Here is a 26,956-nt window from a genome sequence, read left to right on the forward strand (position 1 = left end):
TGACATTGTCTGATCTGTCCACCCTCAAGTGTGTGCTCTCTTTGGCTCACTTCTCTCTCTGTGTTTCTTTCTCTCTCGGTCTGATCCAAGTCAAGAGTCAAATGCATTATTTATATCAGTAAGATACAGTGTTAAATTCAGCATCTCTGTTTTTTCTCACCCGATATGGTTTGGCTTTTATAGAGATGTACGCTATGAAGAGGAGAGAGGTGGACAACCTGCAAGTTCTTTAGACAGGTTGAAATGTAAAATTTAAGATAAAGTGTTTGGTAACGTCGCTTACTGTAATAAATTGTAACATATTCTTTTAATAAACCGATTTATTGATGCAAAGTTTTGGTTTGGAATCAATATTGTTCGTTGGAACCTGAGACAACACCAGTACTGTATGTGGGAGCTCACTCCTGCCAGAATTATTTCTGTCTGTTTTGCTTTCTTCTTCTCTCCTCATTGCTTTCATCTTCTCTCCCCAGTTCCGACATCTTTTAATGAGATCTGGGAGACAATTGCCCAAGAGGCAGTGAAATGGCTGTTTTATATTGACCTGTATCGAGGCTCTGAATCAAGTAATTAATAGATATTGACTGTTTTTGGTGGTGTTGGATTTAATCTTGGAACATTTGAATTTTTAGAAAAAGGTAAGACATCTTGACAATAATCAGACTTCAATAGTGATGAGTTTCATACCGAACCTCCGTTGCCTTAAGGACAGACGCTGATGTCTTGCTTGAAGCATTTAATGAAATTATAAATAATATCACCAAAACTGAGGATTTGACATCTAAAAATTCAACTTCAGACATTACAGAGATATTAAGATCGTCACATTGGCTCAGTTATTATCACTGTCGTCTCAGTTTGTTCCTCTTATGTGTGGTATCCCACTGTACCTGCTCTGGTGAATTTTCTACAGCTTCCTCCTACATGGCAAAAAGAACATGCAGTCAGGAGGATTGTGACCGTCTGTGGAAAATCTATGATGGGATGGCAACCTGTCCGGGATGTTCCCATCCCGTCTCGATAGGTAAAAGACCAGTAATGAGCCTATTCATTGTTTTTTGTTCGTTTTTTTCATCATACACTTGATTATCTCATTTCACTGCCTTCTTCTATCTTCTCCTGTTATTTTCTACACGAGCAAACACAACACAGATCTGGCAGCACGGCACGGGCACCAGTTTAAAGCGGCGAGGGTGGACTGGAGAGACAGAGGAGCCTCGGGAGAATGTGCTGGTCACTGCATTGGGTCTGCAGCAGGGTCGTTACTTCGCCACTTGATACGTGAGTGGGTTTTTGTTCACGCCGCTCGGTGTTTGCAAATGTGTGCGACAACTGCAGCCACACATTGCGGTGGCCCCCTTGATGCCAACGACACGTTCGTTCTGCATCCCACTCCCCTGCTCTGTGTGTATGATTGGGTCTGCTTCTCCTCCGAACAAACGGCGCTGTCTGCATGAGCCGTCGACACAGAGGAGGTGGACAACTCCGATTGTGGAGGAGGAGAGTATCTCAGATTTATGACCTGTGCTGTATTGCATCCCTCAGCAGCCCCAATGTTAACATGGGGGAAAACAGGGGCTCAGTATGACGCTGAAATGCACTAATCAGTTTCCTCCAGTAGTGACCAGTTCATACTGCACCTACAATTTAAAAGTCTAACACCAGAATCGGGGCTACAGGGTCAACGCAGAGCCGTGCCAAGACAACAATTAGCCAAATTTAATCATCATAAGATGCTTTGCATTATTTCATTGTCGTCCATTTTACATGGGAATGTTTGCCGAAATCCATCTCCCTCCGACACCCTCTGTCCATTCAGAATTTACTGTACATCCAGTCACCAGGTCTAAGAACTGTTCAGAAACAGCAGCACTCCACAGGAGTGAGACAGAGAGAGAGGGGGGTTGAGATCACTCACCCTCTTCCTCCCCTCCCCTCCCCTCCCTCTACTTCCTCTCTCATTAATGAGCACTCAGTTAAAAACTTCGTTGGTTCGTATTGGCTTTCTCAGCACATTTCTCTTAACCATGCAACCACCTTGTTCTTTCTGTGCCTGCTTCCAATCTGCATCCTCGCCATCTATGTGCCTCTGCACACTGTCCCCCCCCTTCCATCTCTCCTGCTTTCTTTTTTGCCCTCTTTATTGCCGTGCTTCATTACCCCCATCTACCCTTGCCTCTCTCTGCCTCGTTTTTTTTTTTTCTCCCCTCCTGCTCTCCGTCTCCGCCTCCTGTTTTTTACACTTCAATCGAGGCAGACGTGAGCCAGAGAAATAAAATCGGATGCATGTCTAGAAAGTAAAAAAGACAAGACAGTTTATTTCCAGCTCAGTCTGTCACAACCCTTTGGCATTCACATGTCCAACGTTTCTGCAACATGTATGTCATGATTCAAATTGAAAGCCAGGGTCATATACTGTAGATTGTATTTTTCAGAGTGTGTGGATGGATAAGTGAAGGTTTGTGTTCATAAGATTAACAGCTTTTTGAAAAAGGATTCTTGTACAGCTGACAAGACCTATGATTTTTCTTTTTTGCTGCAGTCTGAACCTCTTTGATGACAGTCAGTGTTCCATGTTATGAATAAACACTAGAACTTTGAAATACAGGATTCCTATAATTACCAGTGATTTCCTTGAAACAGAAGTAGGGGCTGTCCAGCCTTTTCATTTCAGAATTTGCCAGTGCACGGTGTAAATTTACAGAAGTTAAATAACAATTGATGGAAAAAATCCCTGGCAGTATAGTTATAGGGATAATAGTAGACATGATTGCTATTCTCATCCCATTACATTGATGATTTTCAGGCTTTATGAAATATCAATTTCTGGAATTTTGTAATCATGTAGGAAAATGTTTATCATGATGATTTGGGGAATCCTTTTCATTGAAAACCTTGAGAAAACAAATTAAACTGGAAATAAAATTGAAATTCTCATATCCTAGAGGGGGGGGGGGGGGGGGGGGAGCAAGACTGTACAGAGAAATTGGTCTGTGTTTTCATCAGAAAGCCTCCGTAGCGTCTACCTTTACAATCAATCCAAGATCAGCGAACAGTGAACTCATTTAGTTTTAATGGATCTGTGCAAGTGTTAATTGTTAAAGGAATCCTGCTCGAGTGTGAAAGCTCTGCCATTTTACATGCAGCACTTTCAGAGTTAGGTTTTTCCACAGAGCAAATTTATGTTGCATCTCTTCAGCAAATCTAATGAAGCCATGCTTTACTTCAGGATCTTCATTCTCAGATCTCTTCATTTATTGATAAAGTCCAGGATTAAGCTGAGGATTTTGTCAGTTATTCCACAAACCAGCCACCAAATATCAATGAAACATCCACAGAAACAAAAGAGAGAATGTGTGAACGAACAGTAAATGGAATACTCCACAGTAAAAGAAAGAATAAAATAAAACATCATATTTCAAAATCATAGTCTACTCCACGTGCCACAGTCCAATCCAGTTTATTGAACAAGAAATATATATCCCAGTGTCCTTAACAGCAATTGTGCTTCCAACAAACCCTAATCCGTTTTATTATCCTTTAACATCACCTTTTTTCTCACATCTCTGTTTATGTCCTCTCAGAGGAAGTCTTTTGACAGTGCTTCTCCAAAGTTGGGTGCAGCCATGAGGATAGCGATGGTGCAGATGATGTTGAAAACACTGAATCCCACCAGGCAAAGGCGGTCGATGACAGCTGCAGCAAACTGCCACTGCTCTGCCAGACTCAGCTGCCGGTCCTGCTCACGAACACGTTCTACTAAGAACTGCACCTCCACCAGAAGAGCCTGCAGCTGGTTGTCCACAGCAACAGAGCGAACCACACTCCTGTGAGTATGCATGGCAGCCGATCTCCCTGCTCCAGCCCCCATGTCTAAACCGCAAGGTCCAGAAGATGTAGTTGAAGAGTCAGGGTCTGGGGACACTGCAGGTTCCTGTGGGGGGTTCCCAAACCTGGAAGATGGGAGGTGGTAATGGACTGGTGTATCCCCTGCTGGTTCTCCTCCGCGTCCTGCTGCTGCTGCTGCTCCTTCTGCTTCTACTCCCCCTAGTCCACTGTGAACCCTCCCATGGCTGGTGGTTCTGCGTCCCTGAGCCGGCTCCAGGTCTACAGTAGTCTGGAAGGTCTGGAAACCCATGTAAGGCAGATGACCGTTATGCTGGGAGTGTGGATTGGGGCTGGGATCTCTGTGGTTGGGGTTAAGGAAGATAACAGCCTGGGAGTTGGGCCTGAGAGATAGTTGGTGTGAGAGAGGGTGGTTGAGCTGGGCGAGGCTGGCCTGCAGGGAGCTGAGGCTCTGCGGGAGGATGGAGGGCACTGGGGTAGGGATGGTGGTGGTGGTAGTGGTGGTGGTGGTAGGAGAGGACAGGGTCTTGCTCTGAGAGTCTGCCTGGCTGTCGGAGAGAGTTGGGCCCACTCCCTCACCTGGACGCTTCATCCGAAGAAACCAAGGAACCCACTGCAGCAGAACCAAGTGCACCTGACGTACAAGGACACATACTGATGAGGAAACTTAAGAACGTGGATGCACATTAAAGCTTCAAAACTTTGAATGAAATTGAATCAAGCTTGTTGAGTCTTTTTTTTTATCAGTTTAAAGAGACAACAAACAACTTTCCTCCATAAATAGGATTCTTTTAGGGGGGTTGAGTTGTTTTTGTCAGTTCGACTGTTCCACCGTCTGCCCTTTCCATCACTGGGGATAGATACCGGGAGAACGCTATTCTCTTCCTTGTTTTGGTTACACAATGGGTGATGCTGGTCATTTGTGATGTAAATCAAGTCCCGGTGGCCAAGAGAATAACATGGAGAAAGCAAGGCTTATAGGATCAATATAAGCGCAGATGGTTTCATCACCATTACACTGGGCAATCAGTTTTAATATCATAATGTAACATTAAGTTAAAGCCAAAAAGTTGTCTATTTCCGCTTAAAGAACATTTCAAAGATTTGGCAATGCTTGGTGATATATATCATTTCAATACTGTTCAGAAAATTGCTCAAGGAAAAACGTAAAAAAAAAAAAAAAGATATCATCATTCTAACTCACCCAACGTGGCATGTGTCCACTGTTAGGGTTGTGGTGATGGAACTGGAGGACAATGACTGTGGCTACTACGGACATCCCAACAATCACCATGGTGCTGGCAAAGTACTGACCTGTGACAGAACACATTTCACTCACAAGGGCGATGACAATCTGTGTCTTATGAACAATGTCAGTGCCCCAAAAAACATTAAAACCCACTGACACGTGCGTAGAAAGAAAAAGAACAGACCTATCAGAGGTACAGAGTCTGAGGTGGCGGGCATAATCTCTGCTACCATCAGCATGAAGACAGTCAGAGAAAGCAGAACCGTAATCCCTGGAGGCAGATCAAGACGCCGGTGGAGTCACGGGTTGCGAAGACAAAAAGAAGATAAAACAAAAAGAATCCCTGTGCATGATGAGTACACTTAGTGGAAAAGTATATTTGGTATTCTGCAGTTGACTTCTCGCTGCAATCGTCTACTCTCAGGAAAACTCGATAACGATTTTACTCTCTCATCTTCCCTCCCACCTTTTCTGTCTTTGTCTTTTCTCTCTGTCTCTGCTTTCTCTCATCTCAGGCCTCCTGAGGTCATACAAAGGCTCTGAATGAAATTTTTGCTGGTAATGTGAGTGAGAGATGGTGTCATGGCTCACGCTTTGACTCCATGTCTGACCTTGTTTGAGTTTTCTCCTCCCAACTAGTTACTGACTATGTTTTCTGACCAGGATCTGTTCGCTTGGATTTCTGGAGCCATGCCTCAGCCAAGTTGGAGATTGTACGCCAAACGCCAGTCTGTCCCTACCTGCCTCGCCCCTGCTCACCTGCCTGCCAGCCTCCAATATCTCAAAGCACATTACTCATTAACCCAAACAGATTGTAAGACAAAGAAATGGGTTGCTGACATAAGCCAATTCTTAAACAAGAAAAGTGTAAGGAATTTCTAGCTGTAAAGGTACAGTATGTCATCTCAGCATCTCTTGTTTCACATTTTCTGGTTGTTATCTCTCTTCCCTGTTCTTCTCCTAACCCCTTTCAATTTTTCCTCACCAAGGCTGATCTTCTCCCCAGAGTTGGCCGGGAGCAGGAAGACCACCAGGGTCATGGAGGAGAGGAGCACACATGGAAGGAGGAGGTTGAGAGCGTAAAACAACGTCCTCCTCCGCAATGTGACCACAAAGGTAACGTCAGGGTAGGGCTCTGCACAGCAGTCATAGAAAACCTCGTGACGACCCCCGGGGACCTCTGCGAGGACGGGGAGAGAGAGCAAGACAAAAACATATAAAGAATTTTGGGAATGTAAGTAATGGAGCATATTTTCCTGAGACTACAGAATATGTTTGATGACGTGAAAAGGAATTGGAGTGTGAAGTGTTGTGAAATGAGAAGCAACGGTCTGACACTGGACCAACATGATAAAAAGATGTTTTGAACAGAATGTAAAAAAACGTATAGAGCGTATAGAAAGACAGATCTGACAAATCAAGGACTGTTTGGGCAGGAATAACGTTATTGTGTAGTAAGTGCTGGAAAGCACATAAAAACTAAAGCATAAAAGGGTATTGCCATTGAATTTTTTTAATTCAGTTAAAGGTTTATAAGGCACACTCATACTTCAGCTGAAATCTAATTTTATATTCAAAAATATAAATCCAATTAAAAATGTGGTCTTTAAAAAACTGTATGGCAGCAATGTAAGTACAGTTGATAAGCAACAGAGTATCCACAGCTTCTTTTACCCAGCAGGTCCCACTCTCCGTTGCGCATGTATCCCGATACATCTGCCTCTTTCATCTGCAGGTCCAGCAGCCAGCCATCAAATGTCCATGAGCCAAACTTCAGCTCACAGCGTTGGATGTCGAACGGAAACCATCTCACATCTACGTTACATGTGCTGATAAATATTCCTTGAAAAAAAACCCAGTAGAAAATAGTTTCGCGTGAAATGGAAGTAAAATCTCCCCAAGATATAATGGGGGAGGGAACTTGATTAAAAATGTTTGTGTGCAGCTTGCTGGAAGTAAGCAAAGAAGAAAAACATTTGATTGCAGTAAAGATTCTTGTGATTAATTTGCTGCTGCATGAGTACAGCATGTGCGTGCAGAATTACTGAGGACGTAATTTGTCTTTGAGGTGCGGATTAATAAGAACTCACCTGGAGGCAGATACTCACAGAAGCCACTGGAGTTAACCAGCACATTGGTCTTAAAGGTGGCATCAAACTTATCATGAGCACTGACGGATCATAACGCAGTGATAACACGAGTTAGAGCTCTGCAGACACACCCGTGCATGTACAGTACAGTGTGTGAATATATCTCACGTACCTGTTGTAAAGCAATATGTCAGGTGTCCAGACCTGGTCGGCAGTGAAGCGGAGGTTCTTAACTCCAGGATACTCGGATTGGTTCCACTGGAGGTAGTGGTCGTACCACTGCTGGGGGACACAAACACAACGCTGGTTCTACATGTGAGCAAAAACCTCAGATATACATACAGACATAGTTAAGACACACACTGTAATTTTGATTTTCCATAGTGTGATTTGACTAATCTTATTTTAATTTATTCTGTACACAGCTTTTATTGCATATCTGTCTGTGCTGGAAGACAGATCCCTCCTCTTGTGCTCTTACAGAGGTTTCTTCCTGTTTTATTTATACTTTTCGATTTTTCTTTTCTTCATTTGAAACAAAGGTATGGGGGTAAAGGGACTGAATGACTTGAGGTAAGTGTCTCGGCCAAATCGTCCTGAGAAAGGATTCTGAATGTACATCGGCGTCTTCGAAAAACAGAACGACCATCTGGGATGATACTGTGCAACGGTTCCTGCAAGGGACAGGATTTTCACTACACCGATAAATTTTTATTAACGTTTTATATTACACTCACCATCTGCAGCCAAGCATTCGTTGTGAGGATCTGATTCTTTTCGTCCTTGGATGAGACAAAGCAAATGAGAGAATAGGTGATTTCATCATTTATGTCTTAAAACAATATTATCATGCCTGTATGTACAGTTGTTGGTTTTTTTTTTTACAGTTGTTCGGCCTGTACATTTCAATGTAATTCTAATGTTAGTGATGGGGACAAAGACCACAGTCCTGTTATGTGTTAAAATATATTCCTAAACTCAGTTTAATCCCAAAATAAGCAACTTTGTAAGTCTGAAAATCAAGTTACCCTTTTAGTGTTACTATCTGCAAGGAAACCATGTGCCACGGAAGCACATGCTACAATCACTTCAAGCTTGGGAGATACAAATCTGATTTGACTAATTCACACTGATAGAGATTCATTTTAGCTTCAGCTGAACTTAAGAAAGTCTTTTTACATTGCAATTAGGAAGTGGATCTTTTCAAGGCCAGCCTGGAGAGGACGAACAATAACTCGTTTAATGTATATGTAGGCATGTGAAAATTATTTTTAGATGGATATATTAAGATCCTTTAATGTTCTTTGGGACTTATTTTCTATTGTTTGTAAATATTATGTGGGTGTAACACTGCAGTTAGGTGCCATGCGTACCACATCCATGACCTGCATTAGAGTAAAGGAGAACTGAACAGTGAGAGCCTGCGAGTCGTTGGCCACCGGCCTCTCCATTGGGTTGTAGTCCCTCAGCAGCTCCCTGAGCAGAAAGCGCTGGTGGGGACCCTGCACCGATACTGAACAGTGGATAAGGAAGGAGGTTAATGGAGGGGAAGGGTAGGGGGGGGTTGTGGGAGCATAATAAAAGACGAGTATGAGAAAAAAGTATAGAGTTACTGTTAGGAAAGACCACAAGAATTGAAGCCAGTGAAATAGCAGAAAACCAGTGTGATTACAATGGTTATAATGAGAGTGTGTATAGAAGCTGTAGGCCAGAAAAATGAAAGAGGACAAGAAACACACAAACAGGGGAGCAGTAGATGTTCCAATGGAGGTAAAACAGTGGGTGGGCTTTTGCAGTTGTATTTGGTGGGAATATTTTTAAGGATGTAGTTGCTCCTCGGGAAGCACAAAGATGTATAGTAGAGTTGATGACACAGGAAATTAAAGGAGAATGCTGAATGAAAGCTTGCAAGAGAAAAGAGAGGAAGTGGTAAGGGGAAAAAAAGGCCCTCCTCCTAATCAATTACGTCTCTGATTGATCACCAGCAGACAGTCCGAGTCTCTCCATCGCTGTAAAAATGTCACCTTCATTCCATGCAGGAAATAGTGTGGCCATTAAACACTGAAACACCCCAGACGGACAGACACAGCACTCACGACGATGAAAGCAGGGAGAAGTTTCTCTCTTTGCCCTGAAGCTCCACCGCGGGCTTTGATTCATTCTTGATTCATTCACCACAGGGCAATCACTTGGATGTGGAGTGGAGGTACCATTGGTGGATGGAGGAGGCACACTGGCACAGTTCAAAAACTACACAGTGTACTTAAAAATAGCTCCACCATGCCTTTTCTGTAGCCAAACAGTATAAACAACTGTTCAAAACCACATCCAGTACAAGTGATGCAGTAAATAGCGTAAGATGGATGTGTTAACTGAGTGATGTCAGATCTATATTCACTATCTAGGTCATAATTAATCAATAGGACTCCACAGATGTCTATAATTCAGATGAATGGTCTCTAGTGTCCATAATGTCCAGCCCTAGTAAATTAACCACTAGCAGCATCATTATAATCCTCTCTTTTGTTCATCCATATCTTCCATCTATCTATCTATCTGTCTATTTATTTATCTATCTATCTATCTATCTATCTATCTATCTATCTATCTATCTATCTATCTATCTATCTATCTATCTATCTATCTTTCTATCTATATATATCTGTCTATCTATCTACAGAAAACAAGAAATGTAAAGCTCAGCCATATGCAGTAAAGATGATTACATTTCATACTGTTGCTTGCTCATCATAAAAATAAATCTTTTTTTTTCCATCTGGCTGCACACCCACAAACACTCTCCCGGTGTCCAAGTGAGCTGCTCACAGTTATAAAGAAGAGATTGCTCCGTGGAACAGACATTAAAGAACACATGGAGTGTAAACAGTACACACATGGAAAACAAGCAATGAAAGTCACTTACCCCGGAGAAGAGTCACGAGTATCAACAGCCAAAGAGCCACAGCCTGCCCCATGCTGCATTCATCTGTATTCACAGAGAAAGAGTGGAAAACGAAGAATCAAAGGCAGAAAACGAAAAGACGATGGGAGAAGAACAGAGGGAGATCGAGATAGGAGGGGTTGAGGAAAATAAGTGATGAGAGTGTGATAACAGGAGTGGTGTTTGAAAAGGAGAGATACTAGAGGAGAGAAATGGTGTGTGTGCGTGTGTGTGTGGGGGGGGGGGGGGGGGGGGGGGGGGCAGGAGAGACAGAGTGGGTGAGAAACGCAGTGAAACGAATATTCCACCGAAGAGGAAGATACTGTGTGTAAGAGCCAATCAGCTTTTGAGAGCCAAGCATACCCCGACCTACAGCTCAAACTCACCCTTCATGCCTCTCTGCTCATCTATTCAGGCAGACTTTCTGATATGCACTCATCTGTCATCACGTCACACACCCGCTATCATTTAAGCATGGACTTATTTGCTGGTTTTTTTATGTGTTTATGAATTTCAAGAGGCTATTGTATTTTTGGTGACTCTTATGACTCCTCCTCTTAAGGACAGCCATCTACGCAATGGGATAAGACTTGTAGCTATCCAGGTGTCTTCAACTTAAAGCTTGGAAAGGAGACAGAACATCAGCTTCTTCTTTTTTTACGTACAACTTACCAATCTAGAAGGAACCATTTTGAATCAGTTGAAACATACTGAAATGTTAAACTATTCTCAATTATTACTGTCTGTCCCTTTACAATATCCAGCGGTGTGAAAGCTGCACATTAACCAAAGCTCACTTCAGCACATTCACAGAGTAATGCTGACACCCACAGGACATGCTGGTGGAGTACACGTGCCACTTCCCAGACAATCTGCGATCTCCTAAAAAGTGATGTGCATTGTAACACCAGCTCTTTATGAGTCCCAAATTCTCCTTCCAAGGCCTGTTTGCACAAAAGACAATGGTAGAAGCAACATCCTTATCACACAGTCAAAATTTAAATATCTTTCTGATTTAACCTTTTTTATTAATTTAACCCAACTGTTAGCTTGAAAATGATGATTCTTTTTTTTTTTTTTTTAACTAAGAATAGTTTCCACACTTAAAATGTGTGTCTTATTTTGAAGATGTGAATACTGTCAGTTACAGCTGGTGCTAAGATGCCTGAAGAGACAACCCAAAATGTTTAATTTGCTTTTCACAGATTCAATTTTTTGGATTAATAAAGTGATGCAGACTCAGCTAAAAGGGACTGGACTCAGACTCTGGTGACTCGGACTTTGGCTCAGAATTGAAAGCTGGGAACTTGAGACTCGACTTGAACTCAAGGTGGGGGTTCTGTTCGTTGTTTGACTTTTTAAAATTGTGCTAAATAGAATCCAGGCTTTATTGAGGGAAACCTGACATTACAGTGGGAGCAGAAATAACATGTAAACCTGATATGTCTTACAAAACTGCATTGGCAATATTGAATTTAATTACAGTGGTCAAACCATTGCGTGGTTAATTTAATTTCAATGTTATGAAGTTTAAAAATACAAGTACTTCGAATGTGTAGGACACAGCTGTAAGTAAAAAAAAAAAAAAAAGTATCTGGACCTTGCCGCTGCCGTGGCGTCACTCTTATGCGACGTGTTGCTGTTTGTGTCAGTCGCCGGCGTTCTACGTCACTTCTCGCTACGGCGCTGGATTGTTCTTCTATCAGCGCATTGGAAACATTTAACACCAACCGGAGCCGAAAAACCGTGAGTTAAGGGAACCGGTTAGAGCTGTGACCGGTCGTGTCTGGTGGGATTTGGGTTGAAGGGCAGCGTGTGTCAGTGTGTGTGTGTGTGTGTGTGTGTGTGTGTGTGTGTGTGTGTGTTAGCAGACTGAACTGACTGTGCTGCAGGCGCTAGCAGCAAATGGTGCAGTGGCGGTGCGGAGCTAGCAGCTCGGCTAACGTTAGCTAGAGGATGGACGCTGCTCAGCGGCACATTCGGTCCTTTCATGTGGTTTGACCCGAACACAAAGTCTCCGCCTCTGTGTTGTTGGTTGTTTTGTTTTTTTACACATGTCGAGTTCGTCTAAGCTTTCAGTTAGCGAAGTTATCGCGTGATATTTCTTCAGAGAACAGCCGTATGCTTGTAATCACGAGGGCGCCCGACTTTCATTTTCAGCTTTGCTGGTGACTAAGCCTCCTAAAATAATCGTATCTGACCCTTTTAGTAAAAGAACCAATCCATCTTTTTTAACGTTCATAGACACCACTCTTAACTTCATCCAAAGCCTGAAATAGCTCAGTTTATCTGTAACGTGTTCTCTGATCGTCTCGGTGGTGATTTTTGGTCCAACTTTTCTCATGGCACGTGTCTCTCTCTTGATTCGGGTAACGGTGACACATAGCTGTGAAATTCATAATGATGCTATCGACTGAAATCAGGCGCAATTACTGGAACTTACATGATCGGACTTGACATTGATTTCAATGTCACTCCTCCCTGCTGCACTGCTTTGGTAAACTGTGCATCTGTCTAGTGAATGTAGCGGTGCTGCGAGATTCATGTTCTAAGATGAGGGTTGTGCTATTATTTAATGCACATAATTCAGTGCTGCTCTTGTGTTTTAATGCACCTCGTAGTACTCTCGTGTTTGTTACTATCGCAATGCTGTTACTAGATCTCGACTTTTTTGCTCTGACATATTTGGCATCACTGAAAATGTATGACACTACATCAGTGTCCGTCATTTCCATCATCTCCCTCCGTTCTAAACACGTGATGGTAATTTCAATTTTAATATGCTTCAATAAGCTTGACATTCGTGTGTTGCAAGCAATAGTCAAATGTATTAACGAAATAAAAGGCAGTGACGGTATAACGACAGGGAGGAACAGATGAACCAATGGAGATGGTGGCACTAATTTGAACATCGCACAAAATTAATTTTTCAAATCTCTGTCAGACTCCCAGGTTTGTTGTGACAGGTGAGGTGACATATTTGGCAGCCAACAACTGCACACTTTCCCTTTTCGGGGAGGCTGATTCATCCCTCACCGTTTACTTTTGGAACGGGAAAGAATTCCTCCCTCGTGTTTCCGCAGTCTTCGCATTCCCTTATAATGATGTGGCCTCCGCCAGTGTCGGGTGCCTCAATGCATTCAATAATAGACGATGTCCTCGCAGCGACACTAACAAACCATTCAAATAAACGTTAAAATAATTGACAGCCATTGAAGAGCTGGACTTTCACAATACCTCTCGAGACACGCGCGGCAGCCTCCACCAGTTCGCCCCTGGTGCGCCCCCTGCCGGTCACGTGACTCACAACCATTCTTCAGAAATGGAAGCGAAACCTACTCTGACTCGGTTTCCCTTTCCGTACGCGAGAGTCGGTGTGTGCGTTTCCCCCCGATCACGGTGCAACAGTTCAGCAACGTGTTTTTAAAAAGCCTTTATAAGCGAGCGACATCTCGGACTGCGGACAGGAGCTCGAGCACCTGAAGAGGAAGAAGCAGTCCAGTTGGAAATCATTGGCATGATCTGAAGTTCCAGACGGTTGAGCTCGATCGTCGGTGCCGCGCGTACTTTCTGTGTTCGCGTTGTGACGGTTGCTCTTGTTCCTTTTTTCTGTTCCCTATAGTTTCTGGCAGCACCTTTGTTAAACACTGCAACTTGTTCCGCCGCCGCCTGCCGCCGGCTCGAACTCATCTAGGTGAGATCCACGCACTGGGGCCACACGATTTAAGAAAACAACCTGTGATTCTCATGCACTTGTATATGACATCAGACCTGGAGCACGCGTCAGGATTCATTCCTCCAATGCCTCATGAGTCAATGGCACAAAGACACCGGTGACGGGAGATTGGGTCACTTTGAGCATCAAACTGTTATTGTGCCATTAAGATGTTTTCTGACATGGCAGCATCCAGTCGACTTGTCGGCTGTCGAGTGGTTGGTCTTGTCCGTGCCTCTGCCCAGGCCGCAGACAGAGAGGACCATAATAACTGGATTCTGGAAAACAACAGAGTTGTTATTTTGGCTGTCAACTGTTGCCCTGCATCAGGGTCAAGATGAGTCAGCTCCGGCATCGTTGAGCCGCCAGCCGTGACGGCCCATGTTACTGTGAGGAACCGACAGTATGGTGTTCTCATTAAGGTTAGGCCTGCTCAGCTCTATGTGCCAGACCAGTGATGCTGACTGGGCGAGAGGGGATGAAACCCGACTCAGTATGGACGTGTCCTTGTTGTCACTCCGTCTGATATAGACATTATTGAGGGTTGTCCGATATGACACCTGGAGCTGAATCGATGTACAATAGAAGGATATTTGAACTCTTTCAAATTTACCGTTTTGCTGGATCTGCAGTATATTTCTACTTGATGAATATTTTCGGTCATGACGGTGTGTGTTTTTTGGAAGACGGAATTAACCTAGCTCTGCAAAAAAAACTCATCATTATAATAACAAGCAACTGCGTGTTATTTTGTCCCACAGGACATCCCTGACATGCAGCCCTGTACGTCCTTGTGTCCTTGGAACTGTTCATTTTGCACCACCCCCCAACCCTCAATACAGATCCAGATCAGGCAATAATTTGTAAGGCCAGAAATAAAACGGGATAGTCACAAGAAGGAGGAAGATCTGAATTATTAATCACCATCCTTTTACCCTGGGATAAAGTTTCATTGTGACTGGAAGAGACAGTATGTCACCCTGCAGTATCCTTGTAGACTGACATCTGAAGATACACAACAACACTGACGGTGTTGTTGTGTATGTCAAAGCTTGTCCTCTGCATATAACCGTAACTTTTGTTCCTATTATACCCTGATATTTTATTTTTAATTTTAATTCTCTTTCTGTATAATCTGTTTCAGGAAGGACTACAGGGTGATGTTAAAATTGTATCCTTGTTTCAGGTATAGATTCAGTGACATATCCAAGGACACATGGGCCGGTTGTGGTCGGCTTACCAGCAGGGTATGAACTTGCCCGTCTCGCTGTTTTCAAGTTTTGTCACTGTTATTTATACCTTGTTTTTAATATTCTCCTGACTTTGTCTTGTGTTTGTATTTCAGGTGCTCTCCCCGTGTAATGTTCCTGCCCTGACTTTCCATCAGGTTCTGCTGTTTTTGCCAGAGGACATACACTCGGACAGAGGCGGCACAGCCAGCTGCACCGGCCCACTTCACGCTCACCCCCTGCGCTATGAGCAGAGGTAGAGGAGGGCCTTTCAGAGAACACTTCCACAGATATCCACCCCCTCACCTCCAGGTCAAGGAGAATTACAGCAGGCCTGGCCCGACCTCACCCTACCCCAGAGCTGGCCCGCAGCAGATCCCATATTCAAGTTACTACAACAACAACAACCCTGCCCCACCTGTAGCAGCCACACAGCCTCCAGCTTCCCCTCTCATTCCCTCTGCCCCACCCATACCAAGCCACATTAAAGCAGCCCCTAAACCTGTTGCCCTTAACAATTCACATAACCAAAATTACATTACCGGTCCTGTCCCCAATTCATTTCAGGACCAGCTGGTGGGGTTCCTGAGAGGACACAGCTCTGAGGCTCCACAGTTCAGAGACAGTCTGCAAGTAGGGGGAGCAGTACCCAGCAGACCACGCAGTTCCTCATATCAGCTTCAGTCAGGGTACAGTAGATATCCAAGCCCCAACAGCAGCTTAAGGGGTAGAGGTGGGTACAGCCAGGATCAGAGCTTTCCATACACACCCAGTGTAGGACCCCAAGGCCCTCAACACCTGAATCCTAACCAGTTACGGGGTAAAACAAACAAACAACACTCCAACAGACAATGGCGCATCCAAACAGACTCTTTGTGTGACAAATTTCAGAGTTTGTCTGTTCATCGAGACAGGTCCAACAGAAGAGAACGGTTTGAGAGATTTTCTGTATCCAGTGACTCAGGAAGTTCAGGCTTCAGTAAGGTTAACATTACTCTCAATCCTGCCATTCAGGACCTGGTACACAGGGCTTTGGCCGCTCTGAAGCCAAGTCAGAGCACCTCTGCAAAATTGTTAGCCAAAAAGCTGCGTCTGCCCAAAAAGATAGTGAACAAGGCCCTCTACTCTTTGGAACAATCACAGAAAGCCTCTAAACAAGGACTCTCCCCTCCTGTGTGGACTCTTTACAGAGAACTTCTCAGATACACAGAAGATCAAAACTCTGAAGTACAAACTCCACTATCCCATCTGTGTGTCAGTTTAGACCAACCTCAAAAACCTGAAGTCAAGGTTGGTCTTAAAGCAGAAACAGCCAGAAACTGGCCACAGGCCAAAGGAGAGGACTCTGACACAGAATTCAGTTCTTCATACTACTCTTCTGTTGAGTATTCTGACTCTGAAGGAGCCCGGTCACCACCAAGAGGTCGGCACGAAGCGAAACAACATCGCAACACTACCTGCTCTGACCAGGAACTGCAGCTTCCCACGATGACCCAACAGAAGGAGTTAGTTATGCGGTACCTACTGGATTCAGGGGAGGCAAATGCTCTCGCCATAGCCAAAAACCTGGGTCTGAGGAATGGCAAGCATGTCAATCCCACCCTTTATGCTCTGGAGAAGCAAGGTGACGTCGTTAAGAATAGCAAAGTCAACCCTCCCACTTGGGAGCTCTCCAGCCGCCGCAAAGAAAGGATGGAGAGGACCCTCAAAGCAGCACGGTGCACCACAGCTGAGGGGAGACGGATGGAGGAGGAGCCCAGTGGAGAAGAGAAGGCAGGAGGCTCCATCTTCCTTCCATCATCAACAATACCAGGCCCCGAGCCCGTCTCACTTCCAGAAGGCTGGATCTCAGAGCTAAGTCACAAAGAAGCTGTAAGTTCAGCTCTGTTTTTCTTTTAATGGTGACATTTTCTTATGAACATGGAAAGAAACTTTCGATCGTAACAAGGCAGTCATGTGCTTAAAAGACAAATTGCATGGTGGCAAAGAAATCAGTCCCTCTGCAAAAAAAGTCAAAAAGTATACCATTGATTTAAAAAGGTAATTTAACCCTTTGACTAACCCAAAGAAAAAAAGCAATAGAATTTTTTTTGCATGCATTTCTTAGTCCCTTAGGCAATAACAATAAAATAAACATTTTTTTAAGATCCCCCCGTTTTTTAACGGGGGGATCTTAATGTTATGATAGTGTTCTGCTAGCTACAGATGTGTGCATTATATTTGTTAGATTTGTATCGTTTATGCCCTTCTTATATACTAAATACTTCTTGATTAGTGAGTAACTGTCACATTGCACGGCTTGAATGTTCATTTCTATTCTTGATAATCTGTAACTGAAATCCTATCACACAATCCCTGTTGATGCAAAGATCAAAGGCACACACTCGCCTGTGATCTGGTACACACACAAACTCTGAGATCAAAATTATCTGCTCCTTCAGCAGACCTGAAATCACAAGCTCCATGCTCTCTCTTCATCAGCTCTTTCTGTGTCATAAAGGGAGCTCTACTGATGCAAATTGATTGGATAGTGCCAATGCACCAGACATGGCAGGTTCTGGACCAGCCATGTCTCGACCATGGATTTACCATGGAATTAATAAATTAATTTTCACATTTATCCTAGATATTAACCATTTTTACTTAGAAAACATCTTGGAAATTGTCAAAAATCATACTAATGATGCCATTATTTACACATATTTATGGGTTTATCATTAAATGTCATATTTGTTAACTATATATTATTTATTTTAATAATAAATAAATACACATTATTATATTATATTTATATATAGAAATTTATTGACAGAAGTTTTTATTTCATAGCAAATAGTCAATTTTTATCACATTATTTTATATCGCTACCTTTATCATAGAGTGACAAATCAAACATTTGGTAGAGCACTTTTTTTATTTTATTATTCATCCGTCATTAGATATTTTTTTGTTCTATCAAGACACATAATTCTGACAGAATCAGATTTTGAAAAAAATATGAATACCACTCAAAATTTCATCACAGTCAAAATGTCTGGGTTGATTTTCATGTTTCTGACTTCCTGGTTGGAGGGGAATGAAGAGGCATGCCATTTAAAGACAAAGTGCCATCTGGTGGATTTTTTTCAGCATAAAATACTTCGGCGGAATAGTGGAGATGGCTCATTCAGGTTGAGTTCAACACTTAAAATATGATCCACCAAATGGTTGAGCAGGCAGTTAAAGGGTTTCAAAGAAAATCTCTGGATGTGTACTATGTGTATTTAGTTGTGGCTACCAGCCTTGGAGTTCTAGTCTGATTGATATTCACCTCTTTGCTTTTCCTTTAGCAGTCCGATTCCTCTCTTCGCCCCCCCCCATTCCCCTCATGTGAAGACAAAGAGACCAACGAAGGAGAGTGGGCCACAGACGACATCCCAGAATTCCTCAATGCCATTCGCCGAGAGACAGATGCTGAAAGACTGGCAGCAGAGAAGTCCAACGCCATGGGAACTGTTGCTGTGTCACTGGCTGCCCCGCCTCCACAGAACCTGTGGGCCAAGTTACAGGAAGTGAGACTGAAGAACCCAGTCAGCGGCCTCATGGAGTATGCCCAGTATCTGGGCCAGAACTGTGAGTTTCAGCTCCTGGACCAGTCAGGACCGTCCCACGACCCAAGGTTAGTGACACGATCTACTCTTTTCCTGTAAATTTTTAAATGGGGGTAAGGGGTAATGTAAATTAATCTGTGAAACGACATTAGCCTCACTGATCGGATTCCGGCTTTGGCCAATCCAATATGAGTATCGTCTTTACCAATGTAATTATATCAATTAAAGGCTTTAAACCACAACTCGGCCACTGAGTTCATGTTAAGTGTCACAGCATTCTCTCTCCCATTAAAACATCCTTTGTTTTAACTTTTTTTTTTTTGCCATTTCATTGTGTGATACACGTGGTACGCTTTTGTTTTTCCTCCCATATGCCTGAAAAAAACAAGAGGCTGCCAATTAAGAGCGAAAGTGACTTGCCATGTGACACATTAGTGTCAGAGGATTATAGCTGCACGAGTTATTGGACCGATCACTGTATCTCATTTGTATATTTTCTCTCTCCCTCTGTCAGATTTCGTATGCAGGTGATGCTCAACGGGAGGCTGTTTCCTGTCGCAGAGGCTTCCAGTAAGAAGGTTGCAAAGAAGGACGCCGCTGCGGCCACGCTACGCATTCTTTTCGGAGAGATGCAGGGAGGGGGGAGCACAGCGGACAATGGAAATACTGACAATACAGAGAAAGTCATGGATTTACTCCCTGACACAAGTGTAAGTTGTGTTAAAATTTGTGTGAATAAGCCAAAACCGTTTGGATGTTTGATTTAACCACAGCCACCAAAAACAAGATTTAAAGCTTCCGTGTGTAATATTTTGAAGAACTTATTCACAGAAATTGAATAGATTGTCCATAACTATGTGTTCACATAACAAAGAACCAATGTTTTTTCCTCAACTTTGAATGAGTTAAATATAGTAACATGAGGTGGACCCGACCTCCGTGTGAGTCGCCATGTTTCCTACGTCGTGTTGAATACGGTTGTTGCACAAGAGGGTCCACAATACTTAGCATTTGCGTAGAATTTTCAGCACTGCCGGAATTGGAATAAGCAGTGCGCCACCATAAAGTGTCCTCTGTCGGGTCCTCAGTTGGTTGCGGTTGGTGTGCAACTTTACCACCAGATGCTGCCATAAAAGTTGAAAATAAATAGACACCGGGGCTTTAATGAATAATTGTGGGGTTTTTTTTGTTTTTTTTTGTCTTTTTTGAATTTTATTTTTTTGTCTGTTTGCTAGGGGGCAGTTGACAGCATTGGGGAAATTTTTGGGTCCAGTAGCGCGGAAGGTATCGGGATTGCGGAGGGACCACGCCAGCCACTGTCCCGCTCTCTGCCTGGTGGGAAGAATCCAGTGTCTGTCCTGATGGAGTACAGCCAGCGCAGCGGGAACCCCATCGAATTCATCATCACGGGGCAGGCAGGTCCGCCCCATGACCCACGGTACTGGCTCCTTCACCTCCCTCTGAATCTCTCCCTTTGATTGTTGCCCCCCCCCCCCCCCCCCCCCCCCCCCCCCCCCCACATTGCATGTTCTCACTGTGGCAAGAAAAAGTATGTGAACCCCCTTATGTGATCTGATCTTCATCAGTCACAAGTACAGACAAACGCAATGCGCTTTCAGGTAGTAACACACACAATTATTTAAACAATATTATAACAATATATCATGACAATATTGTATGACTTAATCGAGCAGATGCATTAAGCATTCACAGTGCCGGTGGTAAAAGTAAGTGAAAATGTGTCAAATTAGATTGTGTGTTTTTGTTATTGTAAATAAGAAGAACATCTGACCGTATTTGGCGATTAATTAGTACAAAAATGAAAATTAACTTTTTCCTTTCCTTGTAGATTGTTTTCCTCTGTGGTTATACGTTTCCTCCTCAGGGAAGCAGATGATCAGCTTTCATTTCTGTCCTTGGTACTGTAATCAGTTGACTAAACACAGTACCTATCTCTTACCAGTCTTTCTGTATATTACTCATATTTCTGGGCAGCTCGCTGGGAGATACAATACAAACTTTGGTGTCCTCCCAACTTTATATAAATGCTGAATGTTTTTGATTGTATACACAATAGGCTCCAGTGTTACTGTGACACCGGCACTTCTGCTGATTTGTCTATATGTAATAGGTCAGGAATCTACGTGTGGCATCATCTCTGATCTCGGTTACAAACGAATAATAATTCTCTCTTTTCTTTTCCACCTTTTTCGCCTTCTCTGTCCTGTGTTCAGGTTCATGTACAGGGTGAAGGTTGGTGAGAGCTTGTTTGCCGAGGCCTCAGCTCCAAGCAAGAAGGCAGCCCGCCAGCTGGCAGCAGAGGAGGCCGTCAAAGAATTAATGGCTGACGGGAAATTGCAGCTCAACAAGGTGCGGAGTGAACGCAGTTGTTAATCTTGTATACCCGCTGACTGAGGGGAATGACTTTAGTGAAACAACCGATCATTCGGGCAGAAAGAAATTATCTTGTTTTTTCTATGACTCTGTTTGGCTCCCTTTGCTCAATAACGTCCACATCTCTTTGTGTCTCCTCCCCTCCCACGGCCATTTCTCTTTTCCAGCCTCAACTGCCTCTGGGCTCCTCCAGTGATAGTGATGGCACCGGCTCTGGGACTACATGTCCCTCTTTGCCCCCTCTGACTGTAGATGAGTTGCGAGCAGCTCACGAGGCAGGGGTCGGGGACCTCATCAACCACCTGAACAACAACGCAGTGTCAGGTCTTCTGGAGTACGCCAGAGCTCGGGGCTTCGCTGCAGAGATTCGCCTGGTGGGCCAGTCTGGGCCAGCACATGAGCCGAAGTATGTGCGAGCTGCATGAATACACACATTAACATGTACACACTCAAGAATTACAAGAACTTGCCTATCGACAGAGTTACCATCTGCTTTGAAAATATGTTCTTTGTATAACTTAGGAAAATAAGGTTATGGAACATTCAATGAAGGCCTTCAGCCTGATTTCTGTGGAGGCCATTTGACACTTGACACAAAAGGGAAACTGCTCAGATGGATATTTATGTTAATGTGGGATGTCTAAGTGAATCAGATCTTTCTCTGATTGTCTTCCCCTTTCGCTGCTCCTGCTCAGGTTTACCTACCAGGCTAAGCTCGGAGGACGGTGGTTTCCTCCAGTCTGTGCATCCAACAAGAAACAAGGAAAACAGGAAGCAGCAGATGCTGCTCTACGGGTTCTGATAGGAGAAGCTGAGCGGGCGGCCCGCACCGGGGAGCTTATCCCAGCTGAGGTGAGCTGACCTTTGACTTGTTTTAATATGGTCTATCATACTATGCTCAACATCTAAAGAGTCCAATGTCCACGCAAGTTTTGCATTTTGGTGAGTTTTATTGAACCATTTTTGCAAGCAAACAATTGAAACAAAAAAATGTTGTCTCTTTTCTATTAGTTTTTTGAGACTTGTAATTGGATAGCACAGTCAAATAAATGCCACATATATAATGATCATGACCAATAATAATCCTTTCTGTTTTGACTATTCTATTCTATCCTATCCTGTATACTTCCCCCTCTCTCTAGCTTCCAGTGAGTGGCAGCACTTTGCACGACCAGATAGCAATGTTGAGCCACCAGCGTTTCAACGCCCTAACCACACGTATCCAACACAGCCTACTGGGACGCAAGATTCTGGCCACCATCGTCATGAGGAAGGGGGAGGGCCTGGGGACCGTTGTCAGCCTGGGAACTGGTATATCCATTATCTTAATGAAACAACGGCTGGTAAACACAGGGAGAAGACAGAATTGTGTTGCAACCAAAGAAAACTCATGCACTTTTAGAAAGCTAAAAGAGAACTAGGTCACTGTAGAGCTGCACTGCATTGATGTGTTCTTTGACACTGAACATGTCTTTTAGTTTTTTGCTTTATTTTTCACAACAGGAAATCGCTGCGTCAAAGGGGAGGAGCTAAGTCTTAAAGGGGACACTGTTAATGACTGCCACGCTGAAATCATCTCCAGAAGGGGATTTCTTCGGTAGAAATAGATCTTTCTCCTTAATCAATGTCTCACGCCCAGTTCTAAAAATACGTTGCTCTTTCCCCTGTTGCAGTCTGCGGGACATTATTCATAAGTCTAATGTGCCATCTCCTTTCCGCTCAGGTTTCTGTACAGTGAGCTGCTCAGGCACTATGACGGCGCAGAGGACAGTATATTTGAGCTGGCGGAGAACCGACTGCGGATCAAATCTGACATCACCTTTCACCTTTACATCAGGTGGGAGTATCAGATGTTTCCTTTGTCCTTGTTCACGTCCTTGTGATCTCTCACGTTTTATTCCCACCCCGTCCAGTAGTCAGACGCATCAATGTCTTGTGTGGATCAATGTTAATCCTCCTCTTAAACCTCAAGTCATTTTGGTGTGTGTCATGTCAATATCTTATGTGTCTTCTTTTTCTCTTACCCACAGCACAGCACCTTGTGGGGACGGGGCTCTGTTTGACAAGTCCTGCAGTGAGGCTGGGGATGAGGTCGAGGGCCACCAGCCTCTGTTTGAGAATACCAAGCAGGGCAAGCTCCGCACCAAAGTGGAGAACGGTGAGAGATTAAATATTGTATATGACTTCATTGACACGATGATTCCTCACCAAAAGCAAGAGCTGTGATCTTTGCATATGCCGGTTGTTGTTTGTGGCAGGTGAGGGCACCATCCCGGTGGAGTCGAGTGCCATTGTTCCCACCTGGGACGGCATCCAACATGGAGAGAGGCTGCGGACGATGAGTTGCAGTGATAAAATCCTACGCTGGAATGTGCTGGGCCTGCAGGGGGCGTTGCTCACCCATTTCCTTCATCCCATCTACCTGAAGTCCATCACCCTCGGTAAAACATGCTGTTTGCTTTGCGCTGTCATTGTTATCGCCAGGTGGAGAACGGATAATGTGACAAACATGAGACTCAACATTAGTGGAATTAAGAGAATTCGCAGTTTTATGTTGCATCTCGTCTCAAATTTCTGTTTTACAACCTGTTGTTTTCCTTCTCATCTGTTAGGCTACCTGTACAGCCATGGTCACCTGACACGTGCCGTGTGCTGTCGGCTGTCCAGAGACGGCGAAGCGATTGTGCAGAGTCTCCCTCCTCCATTCATGCTTAACCACCCAGAGGTAACCACACACATTTCTGGTAATGTCGCACGTGGACATTAATCGGGAATATCATTATCATTCTCACCAAATGCCAACACTTGAATTTGTGCCTGCACAACTGTTTCTTCATTTCTCATCTTCAAAATTGACTCCATCAATTAGCAGCTAGCAGGTAGGTGTCTATTGCACCACTGGGTAAAATGTTTGAGAAATACAGCTACAAATCCTTGTTTAGCCCAGTTTTGAGCACTTTCAGTTACACACCATAGGAATTGGTTGCAACTACACCAGCATCACACTGAGACATGAATTACACAACTCATTTTACACCCTGTTTGAAATTGCTGTTTCACACTGAACAGCTAAAGAAGCCTGACTTAACATAAGCTGGTCTCTTTCCCCCTCCCCTCCCCCACCCCACCCGGTTGGACTTCAGGTGGGCAGGGTGAGTGTGTATGACTCCACACGTCACACGGGAAAGACCAAAGAGTCGAGTGTGAACTGGAGCTTTCCAGACCAGCACAGTGTAGAGGTGCTGGACGGGACCAAAGGCAAACTGGATGGGTATGTAGGAAACCCCTTGGCCGCATTTCATATGATAAAACGGTGAGATAAATGTGAAACACTGCATAATTTAGACCAGACAATCTGTGATGTTTTGTCATGGGTGTCGCACTTTACAAACACTGGACTAAAGAGTCCTACTCTCTCCCCCGTAGGAACAAACTGGCCGTGTCCCGCGTCTCCAAGTCCAACTTTTTCGGTCTGTTCCGCTCTCTGTGTCAGCGGTGCGGCCGTGCAGACCTCCTCTCCCTGTCCTCGTACTCCCAGGCCAAGATGTCGGCCATGTCCTTCCAGCTCGCAAAGCAGCAGTTCTTCCAAGCGCTCGGCGTCCACGGTTACGGCGCCTGGATCAGCAAACCGCTGGAGGAGAAGAGCTTTGAGGCAGGGGAGGGAACTGGGTGCAATGGAACAAGTGTCCATATGGGATATGGCAGCAGTAGAAACGGAGGAGCGGTGGAGCACAAGCAAGAGGAATCGTAGGATAGTTGATCTTGGAAGTGGGTAATATAATTCAGTGGGGGAAGAAAAGCACAAGCCAGGGGCCAATGTAAAAGAAGGAAGAAAAGGACAATCAAACCATGTGGCCTGTTCTGATGGAACGTGGTTAAAGGCTGCAGAGGAAGGCTGCGACGGGAAGGAACAAAATGAATGAGATGAGATGGTGAGGTCAAAGCCTGATGGACAAGTGGGGTCACAGTAGACGGAGGGTTTAGGGACAGATTCAGGGGACGTACAAAACAATGTAAACACTACATGAAAAAGGAATTTGTATGACAAACACTGCTAAAGAGCCGAGTTGTGTTAGCTTGCACGACAATTGCTGTTTTTGTCTTAATCCTTTATACTGTCTATAACTATGTTATTTCCAGATTGTACTTTCAGTTTGTGACTGGAGTATTGTGACACTCCTAATGTTAAACAAGTGTAACAGGTTCTTTGACAACTGGATGAGATTGTTCGACTGTTCTCTGATTTTTAACATTTGAGTAGCTGCCAAGTGCTGCTAATTGGCGTTCAACCTAACACGACCCTGCATCGTAGCAGTGTTTGTAACTGTAACATAAGTTCATTTAGAGTTGAAGTCCTCCTGTCAAGAAGCGCTTATTGTATTTTTTCGCTCCCTGTGTTCTGCTTCATGGAAATACATACGACTGCTTTTAGGATAACGAGCTGAAACAATGGGACATTCTCAGCAAGAATCTATTTTTATTAAATTGCACCCATTTAGAAGAATTAGTTAGATGCCATGAGGAAATCTGGAAATCCGCCCTGGCTCACTACAGTCCCTGCTCACATTGTATATAAAAAGCTTTCACTGTACGCAATAACATTTGTTTGAATTAAAACAAAAAACATTACTCTGATTAGTGACTTACATCCACTGCCCCAACATTTGAGGACATGAAACAGGCCCCAGCTGTAAGATTTAAACTTACTGTAAACCCTTCAGCTGTTCATCCATCCACATAGTGTTGCCATGGTTCCCATTAGCAGAGCATAGGTAAGTGCGGCCTTTTGATCAGTCCCACAATTTCTGTGGTTTTCCATAGAAATACTGATGTCAAGACCTTGCTCATGTACAACCGTTCTGTTATTTGTGCGTTTCACCTCGTGTTCCTTCACTTCTGTCGTTAAGGTAAGCAATCGCTGGCCATGGTAGAAAGTCCTGGAAAGTCTTGACTGTCCTGCCTGTGTATCGTTTTGTTTTTTACATCTGAATATACAAAATGTTTTTCAGGTTCTCTCACATGGCTGGTTGTTGCCTCACCTAGGACTGCTAAGTGAGCACAGTTTTCTTTAAGGAGAGAGTGGGGTTTTTTTCTTCTTGTTTTGGTCACATGTACATGGATGATGCAATATATACAACAAATACATACAAATACATGAACACACAGATATACCGTGGGGTTCAAAAGCCTGAGTCGCTCAGATATTATGTTTGAGGTCTGGTAACTACAGAGGAAAGTCATGTCGGCACCCACGATGCATCAAACAGTTTGGTTTGGTGTAGCGTTGATGAACAGTACTCCGACAACCATTATTTTTCAAGAGAATCAATCTTATTTTCAATGGTTTTAAGTGATGATGTCCTCTGTAGACAGGAGGGCAATTCTCTGGTCGATGTGGAGTAAGTCCCCTTATTGTTCTTTTAATTTTAAAAATAACTCTTTTACCGTCTTTAAAGTAGATGGAATTTTTCCAGACGCTGTGATTTAATTGCACGTGTGTTTTTTAGTTCCTGTTGCATTTCATTAAATGCGACATTCTTTTTTTAATCTGTTTATTTGATTAAGAAATTTAGAAGAAACTGTTTCATTAAAATATAATTTTCAGTATTCGACTCAGACTTTTGAACCCCATTGTTTGAGTATAATGTTTAAGGTGTGTGTGTGTGTGTATGTGTATAGGTTTAATGTATATACTTTGTAAATCATCAAAATAGTTTTGTATAATTTTTCCTGATGTTTTAATGGAGTATGCCCTTTTTTTACCAATGACGTTTGGAAAGTTTGAAAAATAAAAAAAGTAGCGGTGTTTCGGTGACGTGACATGTTTGTGGTATTCTCTTATTCGATTCTATTATACAGTATTTTATATTTACCACCTGCTTTTTCTCCAGACGAGTACTGG

General features: G+C 43.6%; 2 protein-coding genes across 14 annotated transcripts; one reads left to right on the forward strand and one right to left on the reverse strand.

Moving 5' to 3' along the window:
• Positions 1-3,444: 3,444 nt before the first annotated feature.
• LOC118301508 (neuronal acetylcholine receptor subunit alpha-7-like) lies at positions 3,445-13,398 on the reverse strand. Of its 8 annotated transcripts, none has more exons than XM_035627112.1 (11): positions 13,364-13,398; positions 10,109-10,171; positions 8,559-8,698; positions 7,923-7,967; positions 7,358-7,467; positions 7,186-7,265; positions 6,770-6,937; positions 6,081-6,275; positions 5,280-5,366; positions 5,051-5,160; positions 3,445-4,480 (listed from the first exon to the last, which is right to left on the reverse strand). In XM_035627112.1, the coding sequence occupies exons 2-11, from the start codon at positions 10,158-10,160 to the stop codon at positions 3,581-3,583; spliced, it is 1,887 nt and encodes a 628-aa protein (XP_035483005.1). In that variant the 5' UTR covers positions 10,161-10,171; positions 13,364-13,398; the 3' UTR covers positions 3,445-3,580. The 8 variants fall into 8 exon arrangements, with proteins under 8 accessions (XP_035483005.1, XP_047188036.1, XP_035482997.1 ...); XM_047332080.1 differs by having other exon boundaries at positions 7,358-7,464; positions 13,163-13,391; XM_035627104.2 differs by having other exon boundaries at positions 13,163-13,390.
• Positions 11,766-26,874, forward strand: adar (adenosine deaminase RNA specific). 6 transcript variants are annotated; one of them, XM_035627059.2, is made up of 18 exons: positions 11,815-11,872; positions 13,749-13,820; positions 15,028-15,088; positions 15,187-16,942; positions 18,400-18,728; positions 19,175-19,370; positions 19,896-20,098; positions 20,895-21,030; positions 21,222-21,460; positions 21,750-21,906; positions 22,197-22,365; positions 22,558-22,651; positions 22,778-22,891; positions 23,085-23,212; positions 23,313-23,495; positions 23,667-23,779; positions 24,198-24,367; positions 24,481-26,874. In XM_035627059.2, exons 4-18 carry the CDS (start codon positions 15,317-15,319, stop codon positions 24,803-24,805), a joined length of 4,182 nt encoding a protein of 1,393 aa, XP_035482952.2. In that variant the 5' UTR covers positions 11,815-11,872; positions 13,749-13,820; positions 15,028-15,088; positions 15,187-15,316; the 3' UTR covers positions 24,806-26,874. The 6 variants fall into 6 exon arrangements, with proteins under 6 accessions (XP_035482933.2, XP_035482968.2, XP_035482959.2 ...); XM_035627040.2 differs by lacking the exon at positions 13,749-13,820 and having other exon boundaries at positions 11,766-11,872; XM_035627075.2 differs by lacking the exon at positions 13,749-13,820 and having other exon boundaries at positions 11,766-11,872; positions 24,198-24,325.
• Positions 26,875-26,956: the final 82 nt, after the last annotated feature.

Source organism: Scophthalmus maximus, chromosome 1 (genome assembly GCF_022379125.1).
Source record: "Scophthalmus maximus strain ysfricsl-2021 chromosome 1, ASM2237912v1, whole genome shotgun sequence".
Lineage (NCBI taxonomy): Eukaryota > Metazoa > Chordata > Actinopteri > Pleuronectiformes > Scophthalmidae > Scophthalmus > Scophthalmus maximus.